The 14,094-nt window shown below is 44.1% G+C and overlaps 2 protein-coding genes across 4 annotated transcripts; both read left to right on the forward strand.

Moving 5' to 3' along the window:
- The first annotated feature begins 113 nt into the window (after nt 1-113).
- Nucleotides 114-9,485, forward strand: wdr59 (WD repeat domain 59). Of its 3 annotated transcripts, XM_067248736.1 has the most exons (26): nt 114-167; nt 788-837; nt 1,119-1,254; nt 1,438-1,523; nt 1,904-1,984; nt 2,091-2,128; nt 2,268-2,356; nt 2,608-2,724; nt 2,823-2,900; nt 3,021-3,177; nt 3,417-3,496; nt 3,607-3,730; nt 3,965-4,083; nt 4,182-4,346; nt 4,611-4,706; nt 4,811-5,037; nt 5,168-5,321; nt 5,692-5,748; nt 6,194-6,327; nt 6,452-6,533; nt 6,627-6,739; nt 7,264-7,414; nt 7,614-7,695; nt 7,960-8,080; nt 8,181-8,323; nt 8,506-9,485. In XM_067248736.1, the coding sequence occupies exons 1-26, from the start codon at nt 114-116 to the stop codon at nt 8,739-8,741; spliced, it is 2,970 nt and encodes a 989-aa protein (XP_067104837.1). In that variant the 3' UTR covers nt 8,742-9,485. The 3 variants fall into 3 exon arrangements, with proteins under 3 accessions (XP_067104837.1, XP_067104835.1, XP_067104836.1); XM_067248734.1 differs by lacking the exon at nt 5,692-5,748; XM_067248735.1 differs by lacking the exons at nt 5,692-5,748; nt 7,264-7,414; nt 7,614-7,695; ... (1 more) ...; nt 8,181-8,323; nt 8,506-9,485 and having other exon boundaries at nt 6,604-6,701.
- Nucleotides 9,486-10,143: 658 nt separating this feature from the next.
- On the forward strand, nt 10,144-11,449 carry LOC136955637 (cilia- and flagella-associated protein 20-like). Its single transcript, XM_067249374.1, has 5 exons — nt 10,144-10,227; nt 10,299-10,378; nt 10,466-10,577; nt 10,721-10,909; nt 11,308-11,449. The coding sequence occupies exons 1-5, from the start codon at nt 10,144-10,146 to the stop codon at nt 11,422-11,424; spliced, it is 582 nt and encodes a 193-aa protein (XP_067105475.1). The 3' UTR covers nt 11,425-11,449.
- The last annotated feature ends 2,645 nt before the right edge of the window (nt 11,450-14,094 follow it).

Here is a 14,094-nt window from a genome sequence, read left to right on the forward strand (position 1 = left end):
TTGAATGGCAGACTCCACGCATCAGCAAATTAACCAATCAGATACGAAGAAGTAACTCTCGCGTTTTTACATGTGACGTGTAATGTTGATTATTGTTTTGGTTGTAGAGCAAGATGGCTGCCCGCTGGAGTAGTGAGAATGTGGTGGTCGAATTCCGAGATGCACAGGTACTTATAAGACAAAGTCGTGCAGGAGACAACGAGTTGGAGTGAATATATGATGCATTGCAGTGCTATGAAAACGCGGTTGATTGGAGAACATTAGTTGCTTATAGCTTAAGTGCAATCCAGTAGCAACCCTTAAATGTTTAACCAATCTCTTGCCAACGGTCTTGGACATAGCTTTGTTTTATTATCGTCACATAAGTTGCATCAGCATGTTAATGTCATGTCTACGATAATATTATCCGGTTCAGAACATAGATACATTTGGTTTGGCACATTTACGTGAATTAAGCTACCTGCACTGACAGCAACAATTCCAAATGAGGTGTTTCAGCTGAACCAACACCATTAAGTTTACACCGCACTTACATTACAAAATTAATGTACCGGTATTAGTGTAGCACAGAAGTCAACAACCCATATATTTTCATTTGCACCAACTTGCAAAACTCCATTCACTCTCTTCCTGATTTTTTACAGTTATTCTCGTGGGTAAAGCTTGTCTGTTGTCCTTTCATGCTACCTTTTTAAATACATGAACGTATAGTTACAATATTTATCGAGAAACCCGAACTTTCTTAATGCTGTGCAACTGTCAACGCTGATCTGTTTTGATTTTGCAGGCAACTGCTATGTCAGTGGACTGCCTGGGACGTCATGCAGTTCTGTCAGGGTGTGTAGCTCTGGTACATTGCCTCACTGCCCAGTGAAAAGTCTTATTACATAGTTAGGAGCAAGTTTGAAATTCCTCATAGGGACACAAACGGTGACTGATTGTAGACGTTTGCTAAACATTATTTAGCAATGTTTACAGAGCAGAGAACTGAAGACAGTGCAATAGTAAAAAAAAGTTCACTGTTTAGTTATTATCCTTCTTCATACAGAGTTTGTCAAGTCCTTCCAGACGATTTTGTTTGTTTTGAATGATCCCCACTGAATGACATTCTGTTGCAGACGGCGCTTCCTTTACGTAGTTAACCTTGAAACCCCTTCGGAAGCACCTCGCAAAATTGGACGCCAGAGCAAGTGGGATGTTGGCACTGTCCAATGGAATCCTCACAAGACAGAATCCCATGTTTTTGCTGCTTCTGTAAGTCCCAGTATCAAAAGTAACCCCCCCCCCCCCCCCCCCCCCCCCCCAGAAAAAAAGAAAGCTCAATTTGTTTAACGATCGTTCAGACCTTTATTTATGGTTGTGGATGGCCACATGGTGGCGCCTTAACCCTGACAGTTAAAGATCACACAGTTGAATTGAAAATCAATCTTGTTGCAGAGTAACCAGCGTGTTGATCTGTACACATGGCGTGATGGGAGTGGGGAGGTCCACACATCCTTGCAGGGACACACACGAGTCATCAGGTACTCTAGGGGTCAGATGGCTGAGTGGTTAGGGAGTCTGGCTATTAATCAGAAGGTTGTTGGTTTGATTCCTGGCCGTGCAAAATGACGTTGTGTCCTTGGGCAAGGCAATTCACCCTACTTGCCTCGGGGAGAATGTCCCTGTACTTACTGTAAGTCGCTCTGGATAAGAGCGTCTGCTAAATGACTAAATGTAGTGACTAAAGTACTAAACAATAAGGAACTGATGTGCATTGCAATATTATTAATCCAAAACAATAAACAACTCTCCAGTGAGTCCAGTTGTAAATACTATAATAATTGTGTCTTACATTTTAAATGAATTTCAGATTGTTTATTACATTTGGTCTTGCCAGACGAGCTGTGTTTGTTTCTTATAGTGACTTAGACTGGTCGTGGTTTGAGCCAGAGTATCTAGTCACCAGCTCAGTAGACACCTACATCTATATATGGGACACCAGGTAAGAAACTCTTGCAGGGGTATACAGAAGTTATGCATGGTAATAAAACGGACATCTTTTTTAAATCTGTTTTCGGTTTTATTTGTGATTTTGTGTTTGCTCACAGAGACACACGGAAACCTACAGTGGCACTCTCTGCTGTCGGTGAGCAATCACATCAGGATATCAGTATTTCAGAACAAGTTTTCTCACCACATTTACGGATTTGGTTTCATGCTCCCTTCGTTCCTCCCTCCCTCTCCTCCATCCCAATTCTTAACTCTGTCTCTTTTGACCTCTTTAGCGGGGGCTTCACAGGTCAAATGGAACAGGCGGAACCAGCACATCCTCGCATCCAGTCATGACGGAGACGTCAGGATATGGGACAAGAGGGTTAGTATGCGAAATCAAAAGGATAAAATGAAGCAGCACATTCACATTAGTCAAATTTGTATGCAAAGAAGAAAGATGAAAAATTCCAAAACGAAAAACTGCTAGACATTCGATTCTGTAATGTAATGGTTACATAATTTGGTGTATACATTTAGCAGTCACATATTTATAAATTTACTGCATCTCCACTGAAAATATATACTTGGATTGATTGATTAATTGATTGGTTAATTAATTGAGTTCTTTTTTAGAAACCCAACACAGCAGTAGAGTATGTAGCAGCCCACTTGTCTAAGATCCATGGTCTAGACTGGCATCCTGAAAACGAGTACATCCTAGCCACGTCCAGTCAGGACAACTCTGTACGGGTAAGTCACTGCAAACTACAGTCTGCAGCCAAATGTCATGATAATCATCCATCCTTCCTATTTTTCATGTATTTGCCTCTTTCTTTCTCTCTCTCTAGTTCTGGGACTACAGACAACCAAGGAAGTACCTCAACATCCTGTCCTGCCAGGTCCCAGTGTGGAAGGCTAGATACACTGTGAGTGTCCCTCTCTATAATCCCCCCCCCCCCCCCCCCCCCCCCCGTTCTCACAGTGTAGTGTGCACTGAGTATCACTAGGTCACTGTGTACACGTGTGTGTCCCTCACGCCCCCACAGCCCTTCTCCAACGGCTTGGTGACGGTGATGGTTCCCCAGCTGAGGAGGGAGAACAGTCTGCTGCTCTGGAGTACGTTGGATCTCAACAGCCCTGTCCACGCCTTCGTAGGACACGACGATGTGGTGCTGGAGTTCCAGTGGCGCCCGCAAAAGGAGGGTAAGGGACTAGACGGAATGGTCCACACCCTGTTTGTCAATATGACGTCACTGATCCAGCGTTCTGCTGCCTCGTCGCCCTCCTACACTGTGCACGCAGCATTAAGAACACTTGCCCTCTCATAAACTGACAGAGTGAATCAAGGTGAAAACTATGGTTTCTGGATTTAACATGCAGTTTCAACTTGGTAAGTTCAAGAATATTTTAACCCTTAGTTCTCTGTCTCCTGTATATGCCAGGGTCTAAGGACTACCAGTTGGTCACATGGTCCAGAGACCAGACACTTAGGATATGGCGTGTGGATCCACAGCTTCAAAAGGTAAGTTAGGTTCCCCCTGACAGAGAGACAGATAATTACATTGACTGATTCAGACAAACATGTAGTCAGGCAGAGAGACGGTACAGTTGACCCATGTGTGTCCTCCACAGCTGTGTTCTAATGACTTAGTAGATGAGTTGATGGAGGGGATGTCTCTGACGTCAGAGTCTGAGAAAACCTTGTCCCCCCATGAGCCCCAGCCCAGCTCCGGCCTCGCGATCGACGACCTGCTGGGTAAGACAAACACACACACTTTTTTTAAGTCTAGCCTCTTTATAGATTCCCACCGGTGACTTTAATGGTAGTTTAACTGCAATTTATCACTATGCACAAGGTTAAAGTACCAACACAATTTGCACAGTACACAAATACAAATGTTTACCAGACTAGCAGCAGTGATAGGAATTTGAAGAGTAGTTCCATGCCTAGTACTACTGAAGCAGCAGTACTGAGTGTGTGGCTGTTCAGACCAGGATGGGGACCTGTCAGGGCTCAGCTCCAGCAGACAGGAAGCCCCAGGTCTACCCCAGACCCTGCAGCAGGAGTTCTCCCTCGTCAACCTGCAGATCCGGAACGTCAATGTTGAGGTTAGAGACTCACGCACACACACACATGCACAGATGCATACAGACACCCTCTCCAGATGCCCTATTCTGTTTTGATCCGAATGCTTCTCTGGGTTCAGATGGATGCTGTCAACCGGAGCTGCATTGTGTCAGCCCACTTTGGTAGTCACCAGGTCCGTTTGGTGGTCAAGTTTCCAGCCCAGTACCCCAACAATGCTGCCCCTGCCTTCCAGTTTGTCAGCCCCACCTCCATCCCCACCGCCATGAGAACCAAAATACAGAAGGTACTGTGTGTGTTGGTTTTACTATTCTTGTGAGAATCAGAAGTCCCCACAAAATATAGCAAACTAAGGAATTAGTGAAGACATTTTCCTGGTCCTTACTACTTCTAGCTGTGTTTCTAGGGGGGTTAGAATTACATTAAGGGATTTGGTTCGGGTTAGGGATAACGTGATTTTGAATGAGAATGAATTGTCGTCCTCACTTGTACTAGTAAGACAAACATGATTGTATGTGTGGTACTCATGGTTGTGCATTCCTCTGTGTAGATCCTGACCGATACGTCGCTACAGAAGGTGAAGAGGAACCAGAACTGTCTGGAGCCCTGTGTCAGACAGCTGGTGTCCTGCATGGAGTCGTACATGGTGACATCACTCATTCACTCACTCAAACACACCTCTGTATCTCGTTTCAATGAAAAGAAACGTTAATCTTTACATGTTCATGTATCCCATGATGCCATATCCAGACCCAGGAAGATGGCACAGCCGCCAACCCCTACGTCCTGTCCAACCCTGTGACCCCAACCTTGCCAGCGTTCCCCCGGGTCACAAACACCTACGGCTCCTACCAGGACGCCAACATCCCCTTCCCCCGCACCTCGGGGGCACGCTTCTGTGGCACGGGCTGCCTGATGTACTTCACCAGACCCATCACCATGCACCGTGCTGTTCCCCCTACAGAACCCACCCCCAGGTACGCCCACAACTAGTGTATGTGCGTGAGTCTTTGGTGTGTTTGTGTGTGTGTGTGTGTGCGTGTGTGTGTGTGTGTGTGTGTGTGTGTAGGATAGGGGGGGTTAATCTGTGTGTGTGCTTTCTCCCAGGTCTCTCTCTGCTCTGTCAGCGTACCACAGTGGGATCCTGACCCCTATGAAGATGAGGACAGAGTCTCAGAGCACCCTGAGGCTTTACAGCGGCAGCCCCACTCGCTCCGACAAGGAGACCGTCTCCATCTCCTCCTTCTACTACAAGGAGCGGGTGAGGTCACCTGTGCAACGGGGCGCTAACCCTAAGCCTACACACATGTACACAAACGTTGCACCTAGCTGCGTTGATGTTCCTTAATGCTTTGTTTTGAACGTTGTTGCAGTAGTCCCCATGTCCTATGCTGACCTAGCCCAGTGGTATGATGTTTAAGCTCTGTCGTGTTTAGTGTTTTGTTCACCATACGCTCCTGCCCCCCCCACCCCAATGCACTGGCTGTCCCCCTGACTAGCTGTTCTCTCTCTCTGTTCCTGTGTCTTGGAGGGCATGGGGGAGGGGCCTTCCCCCTCTCCTTCTCCCTGCTCACCTTTCCTCCCTCTCGTTGGTGTGTTCTACTCGATCCCCCTCAATCTCCATCAATCAGAAGCCCCCAATGTCTGGCCCACGCCGCTGGTCTTTGCAGACCATTCATGACTGTCCGGTATTGAGCTCACCCTCTCTCCCTCCCCCATCTTGTCTCTCTCTCTCTCTCTCCCTTCGTCTGGGCTTTTATATTCAGATCATTTCTGACTTATTTTCTCTTTTGGCTCCTAGCATGTCTCTCCATCTCTCTGTGGTTTAAGCAAGCATGGATAACCCCCTAGAGCATTAACCATTGTTGCTGCCCTCTCTCCTGCTCTTGCTGTCTGTCTTTCTACCTCCAATGGTGGCTAACGCTTCTGATGTGACACTAACACTGTAACATCCTAAGGTTATGGTAAGGTCATGTGATTCCTTGCTAACAAGAAATTTACAAATTCTTTCTTTTTCATTTAGATTATTTTTGGAAGTTTCAACAACTTTTGCAAGTATGTATTTCAGGAATTAGACGCATTTCTTTGTGTTTGTATTAAATCCTTCGATGGTCCTCCCTCATTTTCCTACAGAAGTCACGTCGTTTCAAGACCAAGCGAGAGGGAACAGACTACAGCAACAGGCCCATCAAGCTGGCAGGGAAGATCATCATCCAGGAGATCTCCTGTCTGCTGCCCGTCCACAAGATCCTTGGGGAGACATACATGTAGGTGACCATGACCTGGTTAGAACGTCTAACCCTAACTCAGTGTTGTAAACATATCACTCATTGTATGGACACCTTTTGGAGTTTGAAACTGACCTGAATGTACGGGTTCCCTCCCCTCCAGTCTGAATGTGAATGACATCCAGGAAACATGCCAGAAGAACGCAGCGGCTGCTCTGATAGTGGGGCGCAGGGACGTGGCCAAGGTACGCCCAGGCTTCCTCCAGTCATCCATCACCAGTCCGGATATCCACAAGTCCTCATCCAGTGATATAGAAGCCTATGTCTTAACTCCTTAGGTGTGGGCTCTGGCATCTGCTGCTACTAGTCTGGACCTGAGCCCAGACATGGACCCCGATGCTGACACTCCCTGGGCCAGACACCCGTTTGGGCGCCACCTGCTGGAGACTCTGTGAGTGGATTGACACACCAGCTATTCCTTTATGCATCATTGCATGATAAATGGTGTCATTGAAACCTCATATCCTTTACATTATGAGAAACCTCCTCTTATGTCAGTGTGGCCTTTTTCTGTTTCTTTGTATTTAAATATAAACATAGCTTGTCATGTTATTATTATTTCATTTCATTTGAACCTTTTAATGAAGTGGTCCCGAAAGTCTGGGGGAAAATAAGAGCAGAAGAGAACATGAGCAGATCAAAATATATAATATAATACTAAGACTATAGTATATGCCATATTTTTTTATAGTAACATATTTTCACACCAATGAATGTAATGGCAAACCATTTAAACTGTAAATATGCAAATAAATATTTTCATAATTAACTGTGCATTCATTTCCTATAATCACAGTTTCTTGCTAGCTAACTTTGTCTACTATATGTATACGTACGTATACAATGTTATAAACCACATACACTGCAAATATGTTTTTTTCTACTATGTTTAATAATGCGTTGTTTTCTTCCCAGTCTGGCCCACTACAGCCAGATGAGTGATGTGCAGACCTTGGCCATGCTGTGCAGTGTGTTCAGAACCCAGGGTGTTCCTCAGGACTACTTTTCCCTGTATGGACACCATCCTTCACGAGCCTCCATGTTCCCTCCCCATCACTCTCGTTATGTAAGTCCCCTGCTAAGCATCATGATGCCGAGAAGGTTTGTCAATTGGGGTTTAGGCTGGTGTTTGAATCATTTTTGAAGCTAGCTAAAAGGCTGAGTACTCACCCCTGTCTTTTCTGTGTCTTGCACTTTAATTATTATCTAGTTAACCGTTTTCTCTTTTCTATCTTCCTCCCTTCTCTCCCACCCTCTCCTATCAGCCCAGCTACACGTCCAGTTCTGTGACCTCCGGCTCATGCTCCAGCACCTCCGAATCCATAACCACCACCACCTGGAACATAGGTAGGGTAGTCCCCAACTCAGACAGGAAGAGAGCCCTCACAACCCTCTTACAATATCTGTAAACACTAGCTTAGCAGGACTATGAATTAGTTGGCACTTAATACGTTTCAGGTTCTGTAGGAGTGTGTGCAGGCAATAGAGGTATAGGTTATGATAACCCGATGTAAACAAACAAAAGACACATGCTGCATAGGTACCCACTGTCAAAACAGTGCAGTACCGCCAGAACAGATGAGACTGTTTTCTTCATATTTGTTTCCTCAGGTCGGGACTCTGAACATGCTGCCCCCTGGGGAGAATCCTCACCTGATGAATATCGCTATGCCAACCAGGTTTACACAGATCCGCGCGAGCGAGAGAGGGAACAGCATGACATGAATAAAAGGCAATAATGACAATAATGAAAGGGATACACTAACGGGGTGTTAATAGACTTGAAAACTTTGGTACTTACTCTTGCTGTCCTGTGGTGTCGTTGGGGCTAGGCTCCTGGACCCAGCCAACACCTTGCAGTTTGATGACTTTAAGAAGTGCTACGGAGAGATCCTGCACCGCTGGGGGCTGAAAGAAAAGAGGGCCGATGTGCTCAAATTTGCCTCCTGCCCTCCAGAGCCTCACAAGGGCATTGGTTAGTCTCAGACATGCAGCACACTCCACCTGGAACCCATTAATAGCACCATAAGCACCAACAACAGATCACAAAAGTAGAAGTCAAAATGTCTAGAAATACATAGACTGTATGCCCTCCTGCTGATAGCTTCCTTTATACCAACCTTGGTCCTCCTCCTCTTCTTCCTCCTCCTCCTTCAGAGTTTGGTGTGTACTGTTGTCACTGTCGTAGCCAGGCCCGTGGCACCCAGTGTGCGGTGTGTAAGCGATTCACCTTCCAGTGCGCCATCTGTCACGTGGCGGTCCGCGGCTCCTCCAACTTCTGCTTGAGCTGTGGCCACGGAGGACACACCACCCACATGATGGACTGGTTCCGCTCCCAGGATGAGTGCCCCACAGGCTGTGGCTGCCACTGCCTGCTCCAGAGCACCTTCTGAGAGGAACACACACACCTACCTTGGGATCCACACACACACACAATCACAGAAGTATCCACACAGAGAAATGCAAGCAAACAACCATACAAATGTGTGTTTGTATATTCTGAGGAATAAGCACAAATGTGTACTCCAAAAGGTCTACAGACTTACACAAGCCTGAAACATACATGCACAGACAGACATCTATGGGAGGAATGTGATAAACACTTCTCTGTCCAGTTTCCCACACACACTGGCCCAAAAAGGCAATGCTTGGATTGATCTTAACATAGCATGCAGTGAGCCTCAAGGAGTTATATTGCTGTGTAAAATGTGTCACTCTGAAAATAACTTTCTAGGCATCTTGTCGGCCGGCCCTATTGATTGATTTGATGTTGTCATTGTTACAGGTGAAATGTGAATGTTTTTTTGTTTGTTTTTTCAGTGGTTGAAAGCAGCTGAATCAAAAGCCATTCTCCCAATAATGGCTGTTATCTGAAAATCTGTCTCACCTTTCACTTTTATGAAAGGCAATAGTGACTGTTAAATTATACAAAATCATATATAACAGCAGAAAAGTGTGCCATACAAGGGTCAGTTTTAAGGCTTTGTTGTTGAATGTGGAAATACTTTGAAAACTTTGTAATTCGTGTGCCATATGTAAATACATAAATGGTATGTTTAAATAAGTCTCAGCTGCCAGCCTGTACACAATATGCTTGTAATTCTACACAAAATTGAAAGGACCTCGAAAGGATCAAAAAAATTCTGTCTCATTTTCATTGATATAGTTTAAATAAATAGAAAATGTATTAATACATTCAGTACAAATTAAATGTTGGATAGTGCGTGGACAGTGCTCAGTATATGGACACCAAAATCATGGACATTAATATGGAGAATTGGTTCCCCCTTTGTTCTTATAACTGGTTCCCCTTGTGGAAATGGTTTCCAGTAGACATTGGAACATTGATGGGGGATTTGCATCCAGTCAGCCACGAGCATTAGGGAGGTTGGATTCAGAAATGGTTTGTCGAATTTGGTGTGGACATGAGAGTGGTAGCTGTTGTAGACTCCATATTAATTCCCATGGTTTTGGAATGGGATGTTCATCAGGTGTCCACATACTTTTGGGCAAATTGTGTTTCATTAGGCCTTTAGCGGCCTCCCGAGCCAACACTTTATGGTCAGATGCATGTTACCATGGCACCTAAACAACATAATCCCACGCAAACGACGCACTCAAGAGTTTATCCGAGAAATGTGGATGTTTGCGTGTTTTATTATTATTCAAATATTCCAAATACGTATTTAAATTGTATTTTCTATACGTTTTGAGGTTATTTGTTTGTGTTTAGTTATAAGGTTGATAGGAATGTTTTGGCAGTAAGTCAATTTTGATCAACACTTCGACTCCACGATGTTTAAAAACACATTTCAAAGTGGATTTCTATCCATTCTCTATAGTATTGGTAGTAAGCCGTTGCAGATATGGAATACAAAGGTAAGAAACGTTATTTTTCCAGTGACTTATGTCTCCAAGTCAATGTGCCAACCTGGCTGTGTCTGTTTCAGGTGCGAAATGGCCATATCAAGAGAATTACAGATAATGACATTCAGTCTTTGGTTCTTGAGATTGAGGGAACTAATGTCAGGTGAGTTCTACAAAGTTTACCTTGTTAAATCGAATAACATAACCGACCTCTGTTCCTGCTGTTCTTTTTCCCATATTCTCCATACAGCACCACATACATCACCTGCCCATCTGATCCAAAGAAAACCCTTGGCATCAAACTGCCCTTTCTTGTCATGATCATCAAGAACTTGAAGAAATACTTCACTTTCGAAGTTCAGGTAATATGTATAGCCTATGTGTAGCTAAAGTGACAATAAATCAATTAAGTATTAGGGTTAGTCGGTTTAAAACAGATCAAGTCCTAATTAAATTATTATCTAATTAGACAATGCTGATCTTTGGTGATGTACTGTGTGTTTAGGTCCTGGATGATAAAAATGTGCGGCGTCGGTTTCGGGCCAGCAACTACCAAAGCATGACCCGGGTCAAACCCTTCATCTGCACCATGCCCATGAGGCTTGACGACGGCTGGAACCAGATCCAGTTCAACCTGTCGGACTTCACCCGCAGGGCCTACGGCACCAACTACATCGAGACCTTGAGGGTCCAGGTTGGTCCCATCTCAGCCACTGTATCATACGCAGAAGACAGCTAAGATAAATATACCAGGGAACAGGGTCGGACTGGCCGTTGGGACAGTCGGAGATTTCCTTAACGGCCGGTCAAACAGCCGCGGCAAAATGCCAAAAAATATATATAGATAATAATACACGGTCGTGGGCCGGTCTGCGTTTCAAAGACCCGGGCCGTTTTTCAGTCCCAGTCCAGACCTGCCAGGGAAAGTAGTGGAAGTCAGTGTAGTCATGTCATGTGCTGGTATTATGGACTATCTCTGTCATCGATTCTGATTGCATCCATTCAGATTTACATATTCCTCTCGTCATACCACTCGTCATTCCACTCTGGCAGGACTCGTCTCCTGTGTGATCATGTCCTCTTTTTTTTCAGATCCACGCAAACTGCCGTATTCGGCGAGTGTACTTCTCTGACCGCCTCTACTCTGAGGACGAGCTGCCTGCAGAGTTCAAGCTCTACCTGCCGGTCCAGAACAAGATCAAGGCATGAGGCCGAGCCAACTCAGTCACACACATACCAGAAATAAAGCTACTTTCAATTTTGTGGAATGCCTCAATGAACGTGTGTCCTGCTTTGCAGTGTGTTCTATAAGAGCCAGATGACAGTACAAGATAAAAGGGATTGGGTTTGGGATTGTATTCAAGGGACATTGCTGACTGGGGATGAGATTAGATCAATTTCCAATCCCAAAAGCAGTTTATAAACACTAAATTACCTTATCAAAGGTCTGCAGAGTCTGAGTCTGTTTTGCTGTCGGACCTCAAAAGCAGAGAATAAAAGATCAAAGCCTTCTGGTATTTGTTGTTGCTGCCATTTGTGCTCCATGCTCCCATAATCTTCCTTGGTCTTATCTGAGGCGCTGAGGTGGGCTTGTTCCTGCAGAGGCGGGTAAGCCCTCAAAGGTCCTGCAGATCTTTACACTGGATCTAGCGTTAGTCCTGATAACTAAGCACAAGTCCATCTGGGCACAGAACCAGTAAGGCTCAACATAACACCTAAACAGTGTTTAACATACACAGACATAAACAGCATCAGATCTCTATGAAATCTAGGGAATAAAATTGATTTAACCAGATTCCTTGGGGTTATGATGGTGGGGGAGATGGGTGGATGAATGTGTGTGTGTGTGGGTAGTCATAATACAAAAACAACCTTTAAAACATAAAGTGAAGCTGTGTCATCTGTGAAAGATCCGCACATTGACTTCTACACCACTTCAGTCTGCACGATCCCAATGAACCATCCCTCGTCCTGAGTCAGAGGTGTTATGTATTTATGTCTGTTGATATGCATCGAAATCACCTTCCTCTTCTCATGTTGCTTGACGATTTACAAAGTGTGTTCTTGTTTGCCTAACATCTTGTCAATGCTACATCTAGCTCTGTATGTCATAGGGTCTGGTCACATATATCATGTCATATATAATTCTTCACTTTATGCACATATTACGAAGCAAGTACCCCCATATTCTTAATTTGTATTAATGTGGGTGAACTGTGCAGTAAGTATCTAGGCCTCCGGATGCCAGTTCTGGATGGAGAAGTGCTGAGAAAGAATTTGGCCTTGGTGGTGTCTGCTAATTGAATTGACTGTAATGAGACTTGTCAAGGATGAGCACGTTTCATTTATCTATTTATTTATTGTTCGGAAATGAGCGGTGTCATCATCATCATTCGCTTAATGAGGCAGACGAATGAGGGACTTTTATAAAGCTTTGCTACACATCTCTCCCACGCTTGAGAATGCCTGACTTTTATTTCCAAGTGAATATGACCTTTAACTATGGGCTGAGAATTATTTGGTTGGAGCCAAGAAACAAGAGTGATTTAATTCACAAACTGAGGCCATGACATAAGCGAAAGAAGGAATTGATACTTGAGTTAAAAGTAGAGTTTATCCCCACTTTCATTTTCATGCTACAAATACTGTATTATTAGTCATGCTGATGAAAAGAGAGAAAAGTCTCTGTCTTCCCTCACTTCCCTCTATCTTTTCAATATGATTTACTCAATGGCTTCCCCTTCTGGTGAAAGCGAGAGACCCTGTCACTTCAAGAAAGTCAGCTCTATTTCATGTCAATTGTTCCTGCTGTGTTGAGGGTCCTATGCGGTAGTAGTTTACTGTAAAAGAAAAGCAACAAAACTCACTGAACACCGAGACATGCCTTCCACCAGCAAGCATGGCACCAGTCAATCAATCAATTAATTAATTAATCAATTAGCCAATTCATCAGTTACTCCAAAATTTGGAAATGTTGGATAACCTGTTTGACATAGACGCAGCTTCTGTTATCCTGGCATATTCACCTGTTACAGACTGCAGCTGCATGGACACACTTGCATTACAAGTTTTACATTTTAGCCCAGGGCAGCCTTGAGGTACCTAAAGCAAAGAAAAGACAAATAGTTTTTGGTCTTTGAGCTCCATTCATTCACCTCATTTTTCCCCAAAGTTTAAAGCCACTAACAAAACGAGGCTACTTCTCTCCCTTTACTTGTCATCTTGTCTTCTGGCTGTCAGAGTTCAAGACCTCTCCTTTTCTATCCAGTGTTTCTCTGAGGACTGCCAATTGATTTCCGTTCCTAGTGAGAGCAGTAAATTCATTTAGCTTCCATTATTGATTTGTGTGTGGACAGAAGGACTGTGTATTACACTGCTGAATCACAGAGTAGATGTATGTGGCCTAGGGCTGTGCTGTGACTCAAGGCTCACACTTCATTGTGGGATTCACAATCATTTGAAGCTGGTGCATAAAAAAACGTTCCACACAAGGCCAAAGATGTGCTGTGTGTTAGGCCTATTGTAGGCTGTGTATTGGTTTTAGTATAACGTTTTTGTATCAACAAGAGGTTACTTCATTCACAATGTTATAGAGTTTAATGTAAAACCTGTCACCATGATCTTTAATTATCTTCAATTGATGTAATTAGTTCAGTCCTCCCACCCGGATGAGAAAGGATCCAAGAATCCACTGTCTTGTAGTTGATCTGGAAATTGTATCAAAAGAAAAAAAGGTAGTTTGTTGAAGTGATAACTGGCTGACTGTCTGAATGTAATGCAATGTAATTAATTTAGCAGATACTATTTTCCAAAGTATCGTAAAGAGGGTTATTTGAACCTGTGAGCTCTTGATCTGCAGTCCAAAACATACAGCACAAA

This window comes from Osmerus mordax, chromosome 13 (genome assembly GCF_038355195.1).
Source record: "Osmerus mordax isolate fOsmMor3 chromosome 13, fOsmMor3.pri, whole genome shotgun sequence".
Taxonomy (NCBI): Eukaryota; Metazoa; Chordata; class Actinopteri; order Osmeriformes; family Osmeridae; genus Osmerus; species Osmerus mordax.

Bases quoted from the DNA above. Each gene is read 5' to 3' on its own strand.
- wdr59 (XM_067248736.1), top strand. From the start codon at position 114: ATGGCTGCCCGCTGGAGTAGTGAGAATGTGGTGGTCGAATTCCGAGAT. The intron at 3,178-3,416 runs GTAAGGGACTAG...TGTATATGCCAG, and splicing joins GTGGCGCCCGCAAAAGGAGG to GGTCTAAGGACTACCAGTTG. The intron at 7,696-7,959 runs GTAGGGTAGTCC...TTGTTTCCTCAG, and splicing joins CACCACCACCTGGAACATAG to GTCGGGACTCTGAACATGCT.
- LOC136955637 (XM_067249374.1), top strand. From the start codon at position 10,144: ATGTTTAAAAACACATTTCAAAGTGGATTTCTATCCATTCTCTATAGT. The intron at 10,228-10,298 runs GTAAGAAACGTT...TGTCTGTTTCAG, and splicing joins TGCAGATATGGAATACAAAG to GTGCGAAATGGCCATATCAA. The intron at 10,910-11,307 runs GTTGGTCCCATC...CTTTTTTTTCAG, and splicing joins TCGAGACCTTGAGGGTCCAG to ATCCACGCAAACTGCCGTAT.